The sequence below is a fragment of the Saccostrea cucullata genome, unplaced genomic scaffold (genome assembly GCF_032062105.1).
Source record: "Saccostrea cucullata isolate Sc308-1 unplaced genomic scaffold, CSIRO_AGI_Scuc_v1 ctg775, whole genome shotgun sequence".
NCBI classification, from domain to species: Eukaryota; Metazoa; Mollusca; class Bivalvia; order Ostreida; family Ostreidae; genus Saccostrea; species Saccostrea cuccullata.
The window spans coordinates 61049-76543 of NW_026917904.1; the positions used below are offsets into that span (position 1 = coordinate 61049).

Genomic DNA, 15495 nt, shown 5'->3' on the forward strand with positions numbered 1-15495 from the left:
ATTTGTTCAGAATTGTTCCTGTATATAATTTTGCACATGGCATTCTTAGTGTGAAAATGCCATGGAAAAATTGGTGCAAATGTAAAATTAATATTTACTAAATTATTAACAAGGTTTCATAATGACAGAGTATTTAAATAATAGAAGAATGATCTGATAATTTGCAAGAATATGAAACAAAATATTTTTTTTAATGTAATTGAATAATTTTTTTTTCCTTTCAAAAATGTATGCTCATGTACAAAAATGCTATCATATTTATAATATTGTCTTTCTAATTATTCAAAGGTTGTTATTAATATTTATTACATAGTATGTTAAAAAATTGGGCAATATACATAGCCAACTATATTATGCTCCTCATCTTTGTACATTTGTTCACAATGAAAATTAACCATCGGTCAGTAATCTACACTACCTGAGGATGCTTCCATATAAATAGGATCAATTATGGCTTAGTCATTCTTGAGAAGAAGATTTTTAAAGAATTTTCCTATATATTTCTATGTTAAACTTTGGTCAGCCATTGTGGCCCCGCCCTACCCCCGGGGGTCATGATTTGAACAAATTTGAATCTACACTACCTGAGGATGTTTCTCCATAAGTTTCTTTTTTCCTGGCACAGTGGTTCTTGAGAACAAGATTTTTAAAACTTACCATCAAATTTTCATTAATTCCCAATTATCTCCCCTTGAATGAGGGCGTGGCCCTTTATTTGAACATACTTGAAACCCCTTCACCTAAGGATGCTTTGTGGCAAGTTTGGTTGAAATTGGTCCAGGGGTTCTTGAGAAGAAGTCGAAAATATGAAAAGTTTACAGACAGACAGACAGCTAGATAGACGGACGCCGGACAAAATGTGATCAGAGAAGAGCTAGAAATGAAACATTCCTCACCACAAAAGCCAGAAGAATATAGGGACCACCACCACCAGTAACATGTTTCTGGGAAGAACCAAATTTAAGCCATAAGAGAATCCATGCAGAGATAAATATCAATAGTCCTGAAGCTTCGATGCAGGACCAAGTAGGAGAATTGCTACAAACACTACTCCGGAGACTTACCTATTCAGGGGCGTAGCAACAGGGGGGAAGGATGGTTTGCCCCCTCACTTTGTACCACAGTATAGTGATATCAAGGAATTGTAGGAAAATGTATGAAAAAAATGGAAGTGAAAGTATTTTGACGTTGAAAAACTTGGCCACTACCCCCCCCCCCCCCCCCCCCACGAAATAGGATTTTCGAGTTTGGGCAATTTTCGTTTTTTTTTTTTTTTTTTTTTGCTTGTCAACTTTTTTCAGGTGAGTAAAAAAAAAATTTCTGGCCCCCCCACTTTCAAAATCGATGCTACGCGCCTGCTATTATCCTATGATGTAACGTACTTTGTCCACTGCAGCTGGTTCCCTCATAAGCTGGTAGTTCAGGATGTCCTGTCAACTTTATTCCTCAACTTCCTGTCTTGGACTGAAAATCAATAAGTGGAAATCTTTAGTGTTGCCTAGTGACTTTGAATTAAAAAGAAAGTTGTAAGATTGTGAAAGGGGGGGGGTATTGATGCAGTGCATTTTAATTAAATGTACGAAATTAGTATTTCACAGTTTAATGCATTCATGTATTTTGTGAATTGTCTTACATGTAATAATTGTTGCTATGTATTATTATGCACTAAATCTATTCAACTGCATGTGTAAATGGGGAAAATGTGGATATGTAAATGATGTATAATTGCAATGTGTAAAATGTGACATTTTTTTATATGAGGGAGTCTGTTCATATAATTTTTTTTAAATTATTTTATTTATCTTGATAAAATTATTTCAATTAACAATATTGTTTTTCTTATCTGTCTGATGAACTCAACAAAGGTTACAGTGGTGAATGGTAGAAATACGAGTATTACGGGTGTCAAAACTCTCCCTTGATGACCAGACTGCATGCCGCACTGTAAAATCACCATTTTGGATCTTTAAAAGGGGAGGCTACTCCTGAAATCAAAGAAATTGTCATAAAAATGAGTAATCTGATTTTCCTTTAGGTCTCACACAAGGAAATAATTTCACTGTATGTTACTATATAACTTTAACTAAATAAATTAATTAACTAGACTCTCAGCAGATAATTCATGAATGAGAAAAAAGATTAATGCTTAGACAAACTTTGAGATCAGAAAAAATATACCCCTTATGCGGCTTTTAAGAAACAAAATTGAGAGTAAACATACCTATACCCCGAAATACACATGGGCAAACAGTCAACACACCATCGAGGAAGTTACATCGATCATGTGTACCTAAAAAAAAAAAAGAGTTCCCTTTGATTCAGTGGCACAATTCTGCTGATATGATATTCCTAGTGCATGAGTCCAAAATTAAAACTGTAGAGTAGACCTACATAAAGTGGCTGAAAATGAAAAAAACAAAAGAAATATTATTGTCTCCATATACATAAAACTACATTAGACTGAGTTCATTTTGATTGGCTATCTCCTTGCATAAGACCTTTAAGGGGTAATTTTATGATATTTACCATGTGCACTGATTGCCATAAAACAAAAGAAAAAATACCAGCCTTACAATTCACTTGACCTTGACCTTTGACATACTTTACTAAGAATACCCTGGACAATTTGGTTTAACTTAAGACTTCTGAATTTTTAAAGGCAGGTTTTGATAAATTAACCATTTAATATACTTATGAGCTCATAAAACTGTTTTTTATAACTGTATGATATAGAGTGTAAAAACTTTGAAACATGTTTGGAAAGTATTATCACACATGTGATATGGGATATATCACCACAGAGAGATAAAAAAAAATCACCGCAGATATGCGACAATAATTTTTATCATTGCTTTTGCTGGTCAAGTCTGGAATATGATATATCATTACATATATTATGATTTTTTGAATTTATTATTTCAGGCTGTAAAAACAGCTTTAAAATATTGGGAAATTTTCAATACATTTACTATAAAAATAATTGGACAAATTTGTGAATGACAATAATCAATGATGCATAGCAATTAATCTTTTCCTGAGAGCCACCTTCTCCTAAAAATTTGTCGTTTTATTTATTTATTTATTGCAAAGTCGTCCCTGGACTAGTGCTACGGTCAAATGGGCCAATTTCGAACCCTGCGTGGTAAGAGTTTGTCCCGAGACACAGTTAGATTATTCTAACTAGCACCAATATAGATAATTTTCATTATAATAATTTATTTTATCGATATCAGGCGGGTTTTTTACCTGGTCACTCTACAGTGTACCAACTTCTAGAAACTTATCATAGTATTGTGCAAAGTATAGACGAAGGCAAATCGTGTTGTATGGTTTTTTGCGATCTATCTAAAGCATTCGACAGAGTATGGCACAATGGTCTTCTTTTCAAATTACAAACGTACGGAATATCTGGGGATCTTTTACAGTGGTTTACAAGTTACTTGAGAAATAGATCACAAAAAGTTATGTATAAAGATCTGCTATCATCCAACCTCAATATATATGCAGGTGTGCCTCAAGGCTCTGTTCTAGGTCCTCTTTTATTTTTGATATATATTAATGATGTTGCTGAAAATATGCTTACAATGTGTAGATTATTTGCTGATGACAATTCACTTCAACATGCATCATATAATGTACTAGATATAGAATACAGGTTAAACCACGATCTTGATGTTTTAGACAAATGGTCGAGTACATGGCTTTTAAGATTCAATCCAGCAAAAACAAAGGTTGTATTTTTTTCTTTAAAACATAGACCTGTTTTACCTAACTTGTATTTTCAAGGTAATGCACTGGAGTTTGTATCGGCGCATCGCCATTTGGGTATATTGTTGTCACAAAATCTCAACTGGTCTGAATATATAGATGGTATTGTTAATAATGCTTATAAGAAATTGGGGTTATTGAAGAAGTTGAAATTTTCAATGGGTAGGAAAAATCTTTCTCTTTTGTATACAACATTTGTAAGACCTACACTTGAATATGCTTCAATTGTCTGGGATGGTTGCTCTTTATCTGATGTAGAAAAACTTGAAAAAGTACAATTAATGGTTGCTAGAATAGTTACTGGTCTTCCTATATTAGCTTCAAGAGAATCACTCTATTTTGAAACAGGATGGGTACCTTTGAAAAACCGTCGTTACCAGTCTAAAATGATTACAATGTTCAAAATCATTAATTGTAATGTACCGGAATATATACAAGATATAGTCCCAAAGAAACGAGAACACACATCAAGATACAATACACGAAATAAGGATCAATTAACTATCCCAAGGGGCAGTTTAGAAATATTTAACAAATCTTTTGTACCTGATGCAGTTAAAAAATGGAATTTACTGAATAAAGATACAAGGGATGCCATCTCAGTCAATTCTTTTCGTAAGAATATAAGTGATAATAATCCTAAAGCACCATCATATTTTTTGTTTGGTAAACGTATTACCAACATTATTCATACTAAATTAAGGCATAACTGTGTTTTGAACCAAGACTTATTCAAACGTAATATTATTGATAATCCCTACTGCTCTTGTGGTAAACACGAAGATGCCTATCATTTTTTCTTTGTTTGTAAAAAATACTGTAATGCTCGAAGTAATCTTTTTGACTATCTTTTTCGACTTGATTTAAACATCATAGATGTACACCTACTGCTATGGGGCAATGAAAATCTCTCAATCGAAGTAAACATTGACATTTTTGCCGCTGTTCATAAATTTATAAATGAATCCTGTAGATTTAGCTAGATATATTATTGAATCTTATTTGTACACGTTTTTGTTACTATTTTGCATGACAATTATTATGTGTTCTTTAAGGAGAAGAACTAGTAAGTTGTTAGAACTTGTTTCTTATCCTTTTGCTTGACAATAAAATATGTTCAAAACAAAACCAATATAGAATAAATCATACCGTCCGATTAATCAACATCACTTCAATATGAGGACGTAAAAATACAGGATAAATATTCTTCAGTCCAGCGAATTAGCCATTATTGCCCATTAAATTGTTTTTGATGTCGTGTGTTAAAATACCTTCAAACAAATCAAATTAATGTTCTTGATTCCCACTTTTCACGTTATGACTGACTTAGTGCTTCGTGATACCAAAACAATTTTTCTATTACCTATAATTTTGACTTTAGGTTGAAAATCGCCAATTTCATGCTTGCGAAGTTGTACATGCATTACGACCGCTCCGGCTACTTTCGTTTTTTCTAACCAATGAAAATTGTTCTTACTTTTCTGTTGCGTCATGCAATATTATTTCACGCATCACTAAATTGTAGAACACACATCACAAGATTTCGAATATACATCACAAGATTATCGAACATACATCACAAGATTTCGAATATACATCACAAGATTATAGAATATACATAACAAGATTTCGAATATACATCACAAGATTTCGAATATACATCACAAGATTATAGAATATACATCACAAGATTTCGAATATACATCACAAGATTTCGAACATACATCACAAGATTATAGAATATACATCACAAGATATTGAACATACATCACAAGATTATAGAATATACATCACAAGTTTTAGAATATACATCACAAGATATTGAACATACATCACAAGATTTTGAATATACATCACAAGATTTCGAATATACATCACAAGATATTGTACATACATCACAAGATTTTGAATATACATCACAAGATTTCGAACATACATCACAAGATTATCGAATATAGCAACGTTTGACATGCCATAATTAAGAATTGTACAATATATGTAAAATGTATAATATTACTTCTACATCCTTTAGCACTACAAGTTCCAGACTCTGAGTCGGAGCCAGCACAGCTATTTCCTCCATTCTGAGGAGTCGGGTTGGTGCAGGTCCTGTACCTGGTGGTGGTACCAGAGGGCGATGAACAACCATAACTATGGCTACAAGGACTTCGGGCCGTCCAGCTCTCCCAAGCACTCCATCCACCATGCACTATAAAATAATTTTTATGCAACATTAACAATTGCAAATGAATTACTTTATACGAAGTATGAACAATTTCTAACCTTATATATAAACATTCCCTGCGATATTAAATTTACTCTTTAATTTAATTACATGCACCTTGTCATTGATCACTTCGAAATTAGTGTGTTAAAAATACATTCTGAATGTACATGCATGACAAGGAGCACAAGGCGGGTGTGACCGGTCGGCAGGGAATGCTCACTCCTCCTTGGCACCTGATCCCCCACCTCTGATGTTTTGGAGGTCCCTGTTTGCTCTGCTCATATTTTGTATTGTTTTATGGACTTTGATATTGAATAGTGTTCGTTATCTCCATATCCTTCATTTAAAAAGATGCTTGAGTTTCTGTTAACAATATTTTATCTGGATTTTGTAGATCAGAACTGCAAACAATCTATTGAAATTATCATGGTTATCAATGCCACCCCGTCATGAGCGGAATTATTTTTTTTATTCAATTTGTTCAAAATTTTATACGTGAAAAGTAAAAAAAAAATCCCACTTGCTGTGGCCTTTAACTAAATATTTAGATATACCAACGACGCGTATTGTCAATTAACAATGGTTATTTCAATTCTTATATCGATGTAATATATCCCGGTGAGCTTGAAATAAAACATACCACAGAGTCTGACACATCAGTTTCATATTTCGATATTTTATTAGAAAAAACATTAATAGTAACCTGACAACCAAGTTTCATGCTCTGCTGAGACTTTAATGGTAATCTAACAACCAAGCTCCTATTTTGTGTTGTTTAATGGACATTTGAACTTGAATACTGTTCGTTATCTCCATATATTTCGTTCAAATGTATATGTATCTCTAATAGAGGCTTTAAAATTCGTTCAAGTTTGAATTGGCTAGAATTGGCAGTGTTATACAAAAATTTTGAAGGAAATATGTGAAGATAACGGACAGTATTTGAGCTCAAAAGTCCATTAAACATTATATAAATATTGCATGAAGTTGAGTGTAACGATGAACATTTCCACCCCAAAGACAACCATTGTCGACCGAGGCGCAGCATAGGTTGACAATGGTTTCGAGAGGTGAAAATGTTTAATGTTACACTTAACTTCATGCGATATTTATTACATTATACTGAATGTTTAAACAAATACATATTACAGTAAACCTTCCGCGCATAAATTCTGCGCAGTCAACATTTTTTGTAATATTACCCGTCGTCAAGCAAGGTTGACTGTTGCTACGCTGGAAAGCGTGTACATGTATTCATTATTTAGAGGATAATAGTATTTTTTAACAAATGTTTCTCGGCGAATCAGATTCAAACAATTTACATTAAAGTATTATATTATAAAAATAGGAGCGGGGCACATACGCACATCCAAAACATCAGAGTACGTGGGATCAGGTGCCATGAAGGAGTGAATATCCCCTGCCGACCTGTCAAACCCGCCGTGTGTTCCTTGTCATAATTGGAAAATAACAGAAAAAAATGTGGACAATTCAGTGTGTAAATGATAGCCTTACAATCAATATGAAAAAATTCAGACAGCATTTGACTTAATGATAATTTGTATTTGCTGTGAAGGTCACTGTATCGACCATACAACTTACGAAATGATGACTTTAAACGAGACTGTTGATATTCTTGCTTCCCCAACTTGTTTGTCATTAACTTAACACGTTATGTATCTGATGAAAGCATATATTGCATATATATGATATTCTGGGATTATCGAATCAATCAATCAATCAATTGAGTAGATTTAAATTCAGCATTTTGTTAATTTTCTATAATCATTATACTAAATGACCATATTTGCAACAACAGCCTATCATTTATTTCGGCTGACATTTTCAGAGAATTCATTATGTTTGGCCTCTGTTTTTATACTAAATTTGACATTCGAATACATGTATTTTGACTACTTCAAATAAAGCTAGGGTTTACGGCGAGTGTGTGTGATCAACAGGAATGCTTTTTTCCCTATAGACATCAGTCTCACCTCTGGAATATCCTATGACCTGTGTGTTGTGTTTACATTTTTTATTAATTTGATCACTGCTTGTTATCTTCACCCTTTTCACAGCTTCAGGCAATATATTCTAGTATTATACTTCTGTTAAAATGTTTCCTATATAAAGTTCAGAAGGTAAAATGACTATCTTTTATAGTCCACGCATAGCAAAGCTATACCCCGGGGTATATTTTTTGCTATCCACCCTCGGAAAATTTTCATGCAATTTTTGCCTCCAATTTTGATTTCCAACGATAGATCTATCTACTGATAATGCCATAATGACTTCAGTAGCATTGTGACATCATCAGGATTTCAGATTATTCTTGCAGTATTATCTTACTCCGAAAAAATTCAAACCTCAGAAATTATATTATACATCAGCATAATAAAACGCTTATCCACTGTTTGTGAGTGGGATAACTCTTTTATCAAACCCTTGACAGAGACTATTCCCCTCGGGCAAGCCCTCGGGGAATAGTTCTCTGTTTGATAAAAGAGCTATCCCACTCACACCCAGTGGATAAGTGTATAGTATACACCATGCTAAAATCTGTACAATGGACAGGGGATTTAAAGATCATGCATTCAGTGGTAAAAGAAGAGTTGCGGATAAGAGATGGGCACTCAAAAGCGTAACGAATGGGCGTACAGACGGAAGGACGGACATTCCGATCTCTATATACCTTCCCGCTATTCAAGCTGGATTAAAATAAATTGGGTCGATTGGTAAGCGGGAAAATCTTCTTTTCCCAAAAATATTTAACAAATATTAACGGAAATGAGTATTCGGGAATGAAAAAAATCCCCTTCATTTCTGGAGGTTAATAAAAGTTTTGAGTCGGGGCAATTTAAGCCAGTCGGTCTGGAGAGCTCAATCAAACAATTTTTAAAAGATGATCTCAAATAAAAAGTGTTGCTCATGCCTGAAATAGATTTTTTTAAATTTTAAATTCATTTGTAAGACTTAGAATTTTAAAAAATAAAATGAATTAAGTGCTTCAATCATTAATTTCAAAAATATTTTATGAAGCAAAGTGGCTGTTTCTTGATTGATTGAATTATATATGTCCATAAGGCATTGAAGTAAAAACAAGAAACTTCAAGGTGTACAAAACTCAACCTGTAAACCAAAGGTATCTGGTACCCGAAGTTTCTTTTACTTTATCAGCGAAAGATTTATAGGAAAATAATTAATTCGGCAATAACTAAACTCATGAGATCTAATAGGTAAGCAGGAATAATATATTTTTCGTTTACCTTTTTAGGAAAATTCTACCGGTCCATTTCCTAATTTTCCCCTTTTGTAACTTATCGAAAATAAATGATGCTTTAAAATTAAATCAAATTAAATGAAGAATATACAAAACCCTTAGTGCATGATTTCACTAAGATTGTGTAAGTTTCACTTCATAAACGTAGGAAATCAATAATGCAGAATCATGTACATTGAAGAATGAAACAAAGTCGTTTTTAAAATGTGAAAATAAACAAATGTATTACATTTAATTATACAATTTATTTGACTTGCTTTGGTGGCCTTACCCACGCATTTCCATGTTACGGAGAGTTGTTTGGTTTGTCCTGGACATGGATCACCCAACACTCTGGCGTAAACATTAACTGAGCAGGAAACTTGATTGTCGCAATTGCTTTGGAGAATCGATGTGACGTCATCTGAACACCCTCCGCTGGAGTACGTTGCGGATTGGATATTTATGACGTCGGTGACACTTGGATAGTCGTTACAAGTTGCACTGAATGTTGATACCTCTGGTACGGTATCCGTGTGAGCTATAAGATAAAATGGAAGCTTTTAATAAGCAACATTTGTATAAATGAGGATATTAACTAGAATAGCCTACTTGATGACCAGAAAACTTGGGTAATTGCTTCATAATACTGTGCGTGTACATTATTTGGCGTATTCAAAATTTAGCGCAATCACTGGGTGTGGAGTAGTTGGCGTAATCATGAATTAGCGCTACTCATGTCAATTCAGTGTATTGTATATGTAAATGATTTCTTAGCGGGATTTAATTTAGCGCATTGTTGACGCGCCAAAGCCGCTAAAATATGAAGCCCGCTTTTTAAAGTACACATACCGTATTTATCATTTTAATCCAAATGTCAAACTGGGGTATAAAAAATATGACACCCGAGTTTGCTGTAAACCAACTTTATTCGCGCGACAGCCTCGTCATCGCGAAGAATTCTCGCCGCGAACCGGCACATAAAGTCTTTCTGTCTATTTACACAAATCGAAAAAGGCTTGATTGCGAAAATTAATCGTCGCCAACTAGTTTACCCCTGGTAGATCGCGGAATAAGGTCGTCACAAACAAAAGTTGGTTTACAGTATTTCAAATGGTTTCTACTGGATTTTTTCTCATTGCATTCATTTCGTTGTGGAGCAATATCCTTACTGACTGGCTGATGTTTTACCCGAAATGAACTTTTGTGAATATATTTTCTCCGTCACGTTCGTCCAGTTTTTCGCCTGTCTGTCTTTCCGTCTGAAAAAGTTTTCGTCACTAGAAACGTCTGGCTAATTTGAACAAACTTGCTAAAAAGCACCTATTGAAACCAAGACTTTTTTGTTCACGTGAAGGATCATGCACTATTTATTAGGAAGACGATTCAGAATTTATGTCAATTTGGTGGCTTCATTTAAAAATCTTCTTAATAATCACTTCGCCAAACAAGTAAAAATTTATATAGAATCATCATTACAAAGTGTAGATTCAAGTTTTATCTAATCATGACCTCCAAGGGTAGGATTAGACTAAAATTAGTAAAATTAAACTTTGATGCGACAAGCCCATGTAAGAAGATGTCCTTTTTCAGGTATCCACAGTTTGAAAATAGGCACCAAATATGTACGTCGTATGCTAGATAATGGGGGTCCGAGTAAGGATTCCAAAGCGCCGGTACATGTAACAACTAGGCGACACACACACACATCGCGTTATCTCCCTTGAGAGACTGACACAACGGCCGTTGCAACAACGTGAGCAATGAGCTCATTAAATGATACCCAGCCTCCCATATGAATATTAAGGCAGTGTCCATTTTTGCTACGGGAAACTCAAAATATGTGTCGGATGAGAAAGTAAAATAAGAGGTGCACAATGGCAACATGTAATAAAGATAATGTGAAAGTTTCATCAAATTTTATACAGTGGTACAAGAGGAGTAGCGAATAAGGGATGGGGTACCCAAGAGCGTAACAGACAGACGGACATCCCGATTACTATATACCCTCCCACTTTTCAAGCGGGGGTATAATAATTTCTTTTGTAGAAAACTAAGTCGAGAATTTTTGTATAATTATGCGGTTTTTTTTTTCAAAGAGAGTTTAGTTTTAGTGATTCCATGGTTAAAATAAAATTATGTACACTCTTAACATTTTTTTTTCAAGTGCGTTTCCAAAGCCCTGTCATGAGGTAAGAGGAATGTTCATTAAATACTTGTAAAATATGGTTTATCATTATGATAATACACTGTATATATGTAAAAAAAAAATTCGATTCATTTTATTGACAATTATGTCATGTAAATTTTGAATTTACCAGGTGGCAGTGAATCATGAGGCGCCATTTCTATATTTTTTTTTAAATGTATTTTTGATATCAAAAAAGGAATTCTTGATTTCAAAAAATAATTCTCGATATCAAGAATTTGAATTTTTGATATCAGAAATTAATTTTCCGGTATCAAAAAGTCGAATTTTTGATAATCAGAAAATGATTTTTTTTGATATCAGAAAATCTATTTTTTGATATTAGAAATTAGTTAAGATTTTCTGATATCAGAAAATCGAATTTTTTACATCAAATAACCATTTTCTGCTAACAGAAAATCGATTTTTGATAGGCCTCAGAAAATGAATTTTTGATATAGAATGCATTCGATTTTTTTTTTATATCAAATGATCATTTTTTTATATCAGAAAATAAGAGTGAAATAAATAGAACCTTTTTTAATAATGAATGCTCCCTTATTCCCATATCAATAGTTATGTACTCTTAGAATACAGATTCCTCTGCTGTTTACTGTGTTAAGTGTTATCACTCGATCTTCATAGTTGTTTCAGTCTTGTCTAAATCCTTGTGTGTTTTTATTTGCATTTTGTATAGATAAATAAACGCAGAAATATAAATAAATATACGGATTTTTTTTTATTTAATTTATTTACTATGGTGATATATTACAACCAAAAATGTCTGATGAGACTGTTGCTCTACTGGTCTGTACGTATAACAAGGGAAAAGTAGCACTTGGATTTGAAACTTTGCATCAGGCAGCAATAAAACAACAATTTTTAGAATAATAATTGTATTTATGTATTGAATGCGATAACTTAGTTGGAGGTTTCCGGTAGGATTAATTTTGGTAAAATATAAAAAATTCTCAGATCCACGCCTTGGTTGATGGATTACGTGTGATAGAAGGTGTAAGGTCACGTGGTCAGCTCAGCGAGTCATTCAGTTGTATTGTGATAACCCGCCTGATGACCGCGCTCATGATAAATAGTCAGCTAATAGAATGTAGTTTAAATACAGGTCAGTGATTAACTGCTGTTTTGTTTTACTCCTACAAGATGAAGTACCTTAAGGAACATGTTCATTTGCACACTGACAGGTCAGTGAATAACTGCTGTTGGATATTAAAATACACCTTTCTTAACCTAGCTTGCTTGCTGGCTCATACAATACTTTGTGATTGTTATATCATTTATTCTGAAATTATTGTTATTTCATACTTTAATTACTTAGTAATGCCTATATTTCTTAACATTTCTCGGATATTATTTTATAAGATGTTCTTCCTTCATTTTGTATTACATATGACATTTTCGTGTAAACTGTGATTATGGAATAATAATAGGAGGATTTTTCATTGCATTACTTTAAAATAAAATGTATGGAGAGGCCAGTGATTAACTGCTTCCATGAATAATTCATATTGTGTGCAAGCTCACCTTGGATGGCACGGATGTGATCTGCATGTCACATCTAACATGGATGTGACTTGCATGTCACATCTTGTGGCCTATTTTGTTTTTATGTGCCATCTTTTTGCTAACTTTTTCATATGATGTTTTCATTGTCTTGTCTTACAGATACTTTTTTCTAGTCAGTTTTGGGGGATCAGACATTATCATATTTTACGTAACTGCTAATCAAAGCTTGTGAATCTGATCCCCTTCTTGTTTGTTAAATTGTTCACATTTATACCGTCATTTTAATAAATGACATTATTCATCTCTATGAAAGTGTTTTATTTGACTTATACAAAATTAGCAAAAACAAGCTGCGGTGAGCTTGCATATAAGCATAAGAATACATAAAACAACAATTTTTAGAATAATAATTGTATTTATGTATTGAATGCGATAACTTAGTTGGAGGTTTCCGGTAGGATTAATTTTGGTAAAATATAAAAAATTCTCAGATCCACGCCTTGGTTGATGGATTACGTGTGATAGAAGGTGTAAGGTCACGTGGTCAGCTCAGCGAGTCATTCAGTTGTATTGTGATAACCCGCCTGATGACCGCGCTAAAATTAGAGGCACGTCTATTTTGAAGCCCCTCCTCCACCCCTGCATTCCTACCCCTTAAAATAGGTACAGTATTAGTGTGTCATGCAAAATCATATATTTCATTAGTTCTGACTCGATTTGTTTATACTGTTTTTATGTATTTTGTTTCACTATTTTCCTTGGGCTAGGCCTATTTTGTTTTTATGTGCCATCTTTTTGCTAACTTTTTCATATGATGTTTTCATTGTCTTGTCTTACAGATACTTTTTTCTAGTCAGTTTTGGGGGATCAGACATTATCATATTTTACGTAACTGCTAATCAAAGCTTGTGAATCTGATCCCCTTCTTGTTTGTTAAATTGTTCACATTTATACCGTCATTTTAATAAATGACATTATTCATCTCTATGAAAGTGTTTTATTTGACTTATACAAAATTAGCAAAAACAAGCTGCGGTGAGCTTGCATATAAGCATAAGAATACATAAATAGAATTATGTTTCTTTAAATGTAGTCTACTTGTGCCAAGTTATACTGAAATCACACGAAACTGTTGGAGGAGTGGCGATTCGTAAGAAAATGAAGATTTAATAAATTTTAAAACACTTTATGCATTCAGTAAGTTCTTTACATCATTAAATCGCAACTTGTAGCCCTCATTTTATTACATATACAAGTTTGTATTTCCACTAATTCTTTGGAAAATAGTACAATACCCAAACACAGTGTGTTGCCTGCTTCTGTGAATACATTCTTGGGGAGAATTAATTATCTGCATGAGCCTAAACATAAATTTTGGATTTTCTGATATCAAAAAAGTGTTTTGTGATATCAAAATATCGAACTGACTTTCTGAAATCACAAACGATTTTTTGATATTAAAATTCAAATTTTTGATATTTGAATTTTTGATATTACAGAATGATTTTCTGATATCAAAAATTGGAATTTTCTGATATCAAAAATTGGAATTTTTCATGTAAAAGAAATATCGTTTATATTTAATATCAAAAAATATATTTTCTGATATCATGTTTATTTGCATGAAGTTAAATCAAAAGTGATTAATAGCGTTCTGCAATAATAGTAAACAAGTAATGCATCATGCATTATAAGAAATAAATGAAGTAAATTAAAGAAACTAATTCATACCATATATGTTTAAAAATCTTTCAATTTTCTAAAAATTCTTATAGTTTTTATCCTTATTTTTTACAGATCAATTTTCAAATCTAAAAGACAAATATATGTTTCTTTTTTAAAATATCATAAAAAATTGAGATTTGCTCATTTTCTCTACATCATGATTAATTTCAATGATGAAGTTTGAAGAATTATTGTGGACCCGTAAATCCGTAATCACTTTGATAATTCAGAGATATTTTTGTGAGTATTTTCCAATATATATTGGTCTTTATTCAATGACTGATTTTCATGACCTGAAGTGGAAGAAATTAATTTTATTTATTCCCAATCAAAAACTTCTTTTTAAGAACCCCTATCACCCATCGAAAACCAACTGCCTTTTGTAGTGCCTTTGCAAGGAAATTCATTTTCTTAGCAAGTATTATGCGAAACTACCGGATATCTTCAAATTTTCAGAGAGATATTTTTCTTCATTTCAGCCTAGAGAAAAGGAAACTGTCTTGTCCATTTATTTAAAATGAAGATAAAATTCTCATTTCACTATTGTATAATTATTTACATGCAAAAAATTTATTTCATGTGATAAAATCGGATTGGGTACCGAAGTTAAACTTATAATATAGTTGCATTACAATTAAAAAAAATTACAAAATTTATATACTTACTAGTTGTACCCAAGCACGTTTTGCCATATCCAACTAATTGAATAATCAAGATAAAAAAGTTCTTATACATCCTAGATTTTGTTTGGAAATTACATTGCAGCAGTAGACTTAATTCAAAATATTGAGAAATCTTCTGATT

General features: G+C 32.8%; 1 protein-coding gene and 1 long non-coding RNA gene across 2 annotated transcripts in view; both read right to left on the minus strand.

The window, feature by feature from the left end:
* Window positions 1-15495, minus strand: part of LOC134259447 (uncharacterized) — a 41025-nt gene extending 25530 nt beyond the window's left edge. Inside the window, exons 1-3 of the mRNA XM_062742058.1 lie at window positions 15357-15495; window positions 9547-9795; window positions 5786-5977 (exon numbers count right to left, since the gene is read on the minus strand). Of these exons, the coding sequence (XP_062598042.1) occupies window positions 5786-5977; window positions 9547-9795; window positions 15357-15426 (511 nt within the window). The 5' untranslated portion in view covers window positions 15427-15495. The remainder of the gene's footprint in view (window positions 1-5785; window positions 5978-9546; window positions 9796-15356) is intronic.
* LOC134259314 (uncharacterized) lies at window positions 1357-5470 on the minus strand. The gene is made up of 4 exons (XR_009990335.1): window positions 5132-5470; window positions 2222-2290; window positions 1901-1985; window positions 1357-1464 (listed from the first exon to the last, which is right to left on the minus strand). It is a non-coding gene; the product is annotated as an uncharacterized LOC134259314 (long non-coding RNA).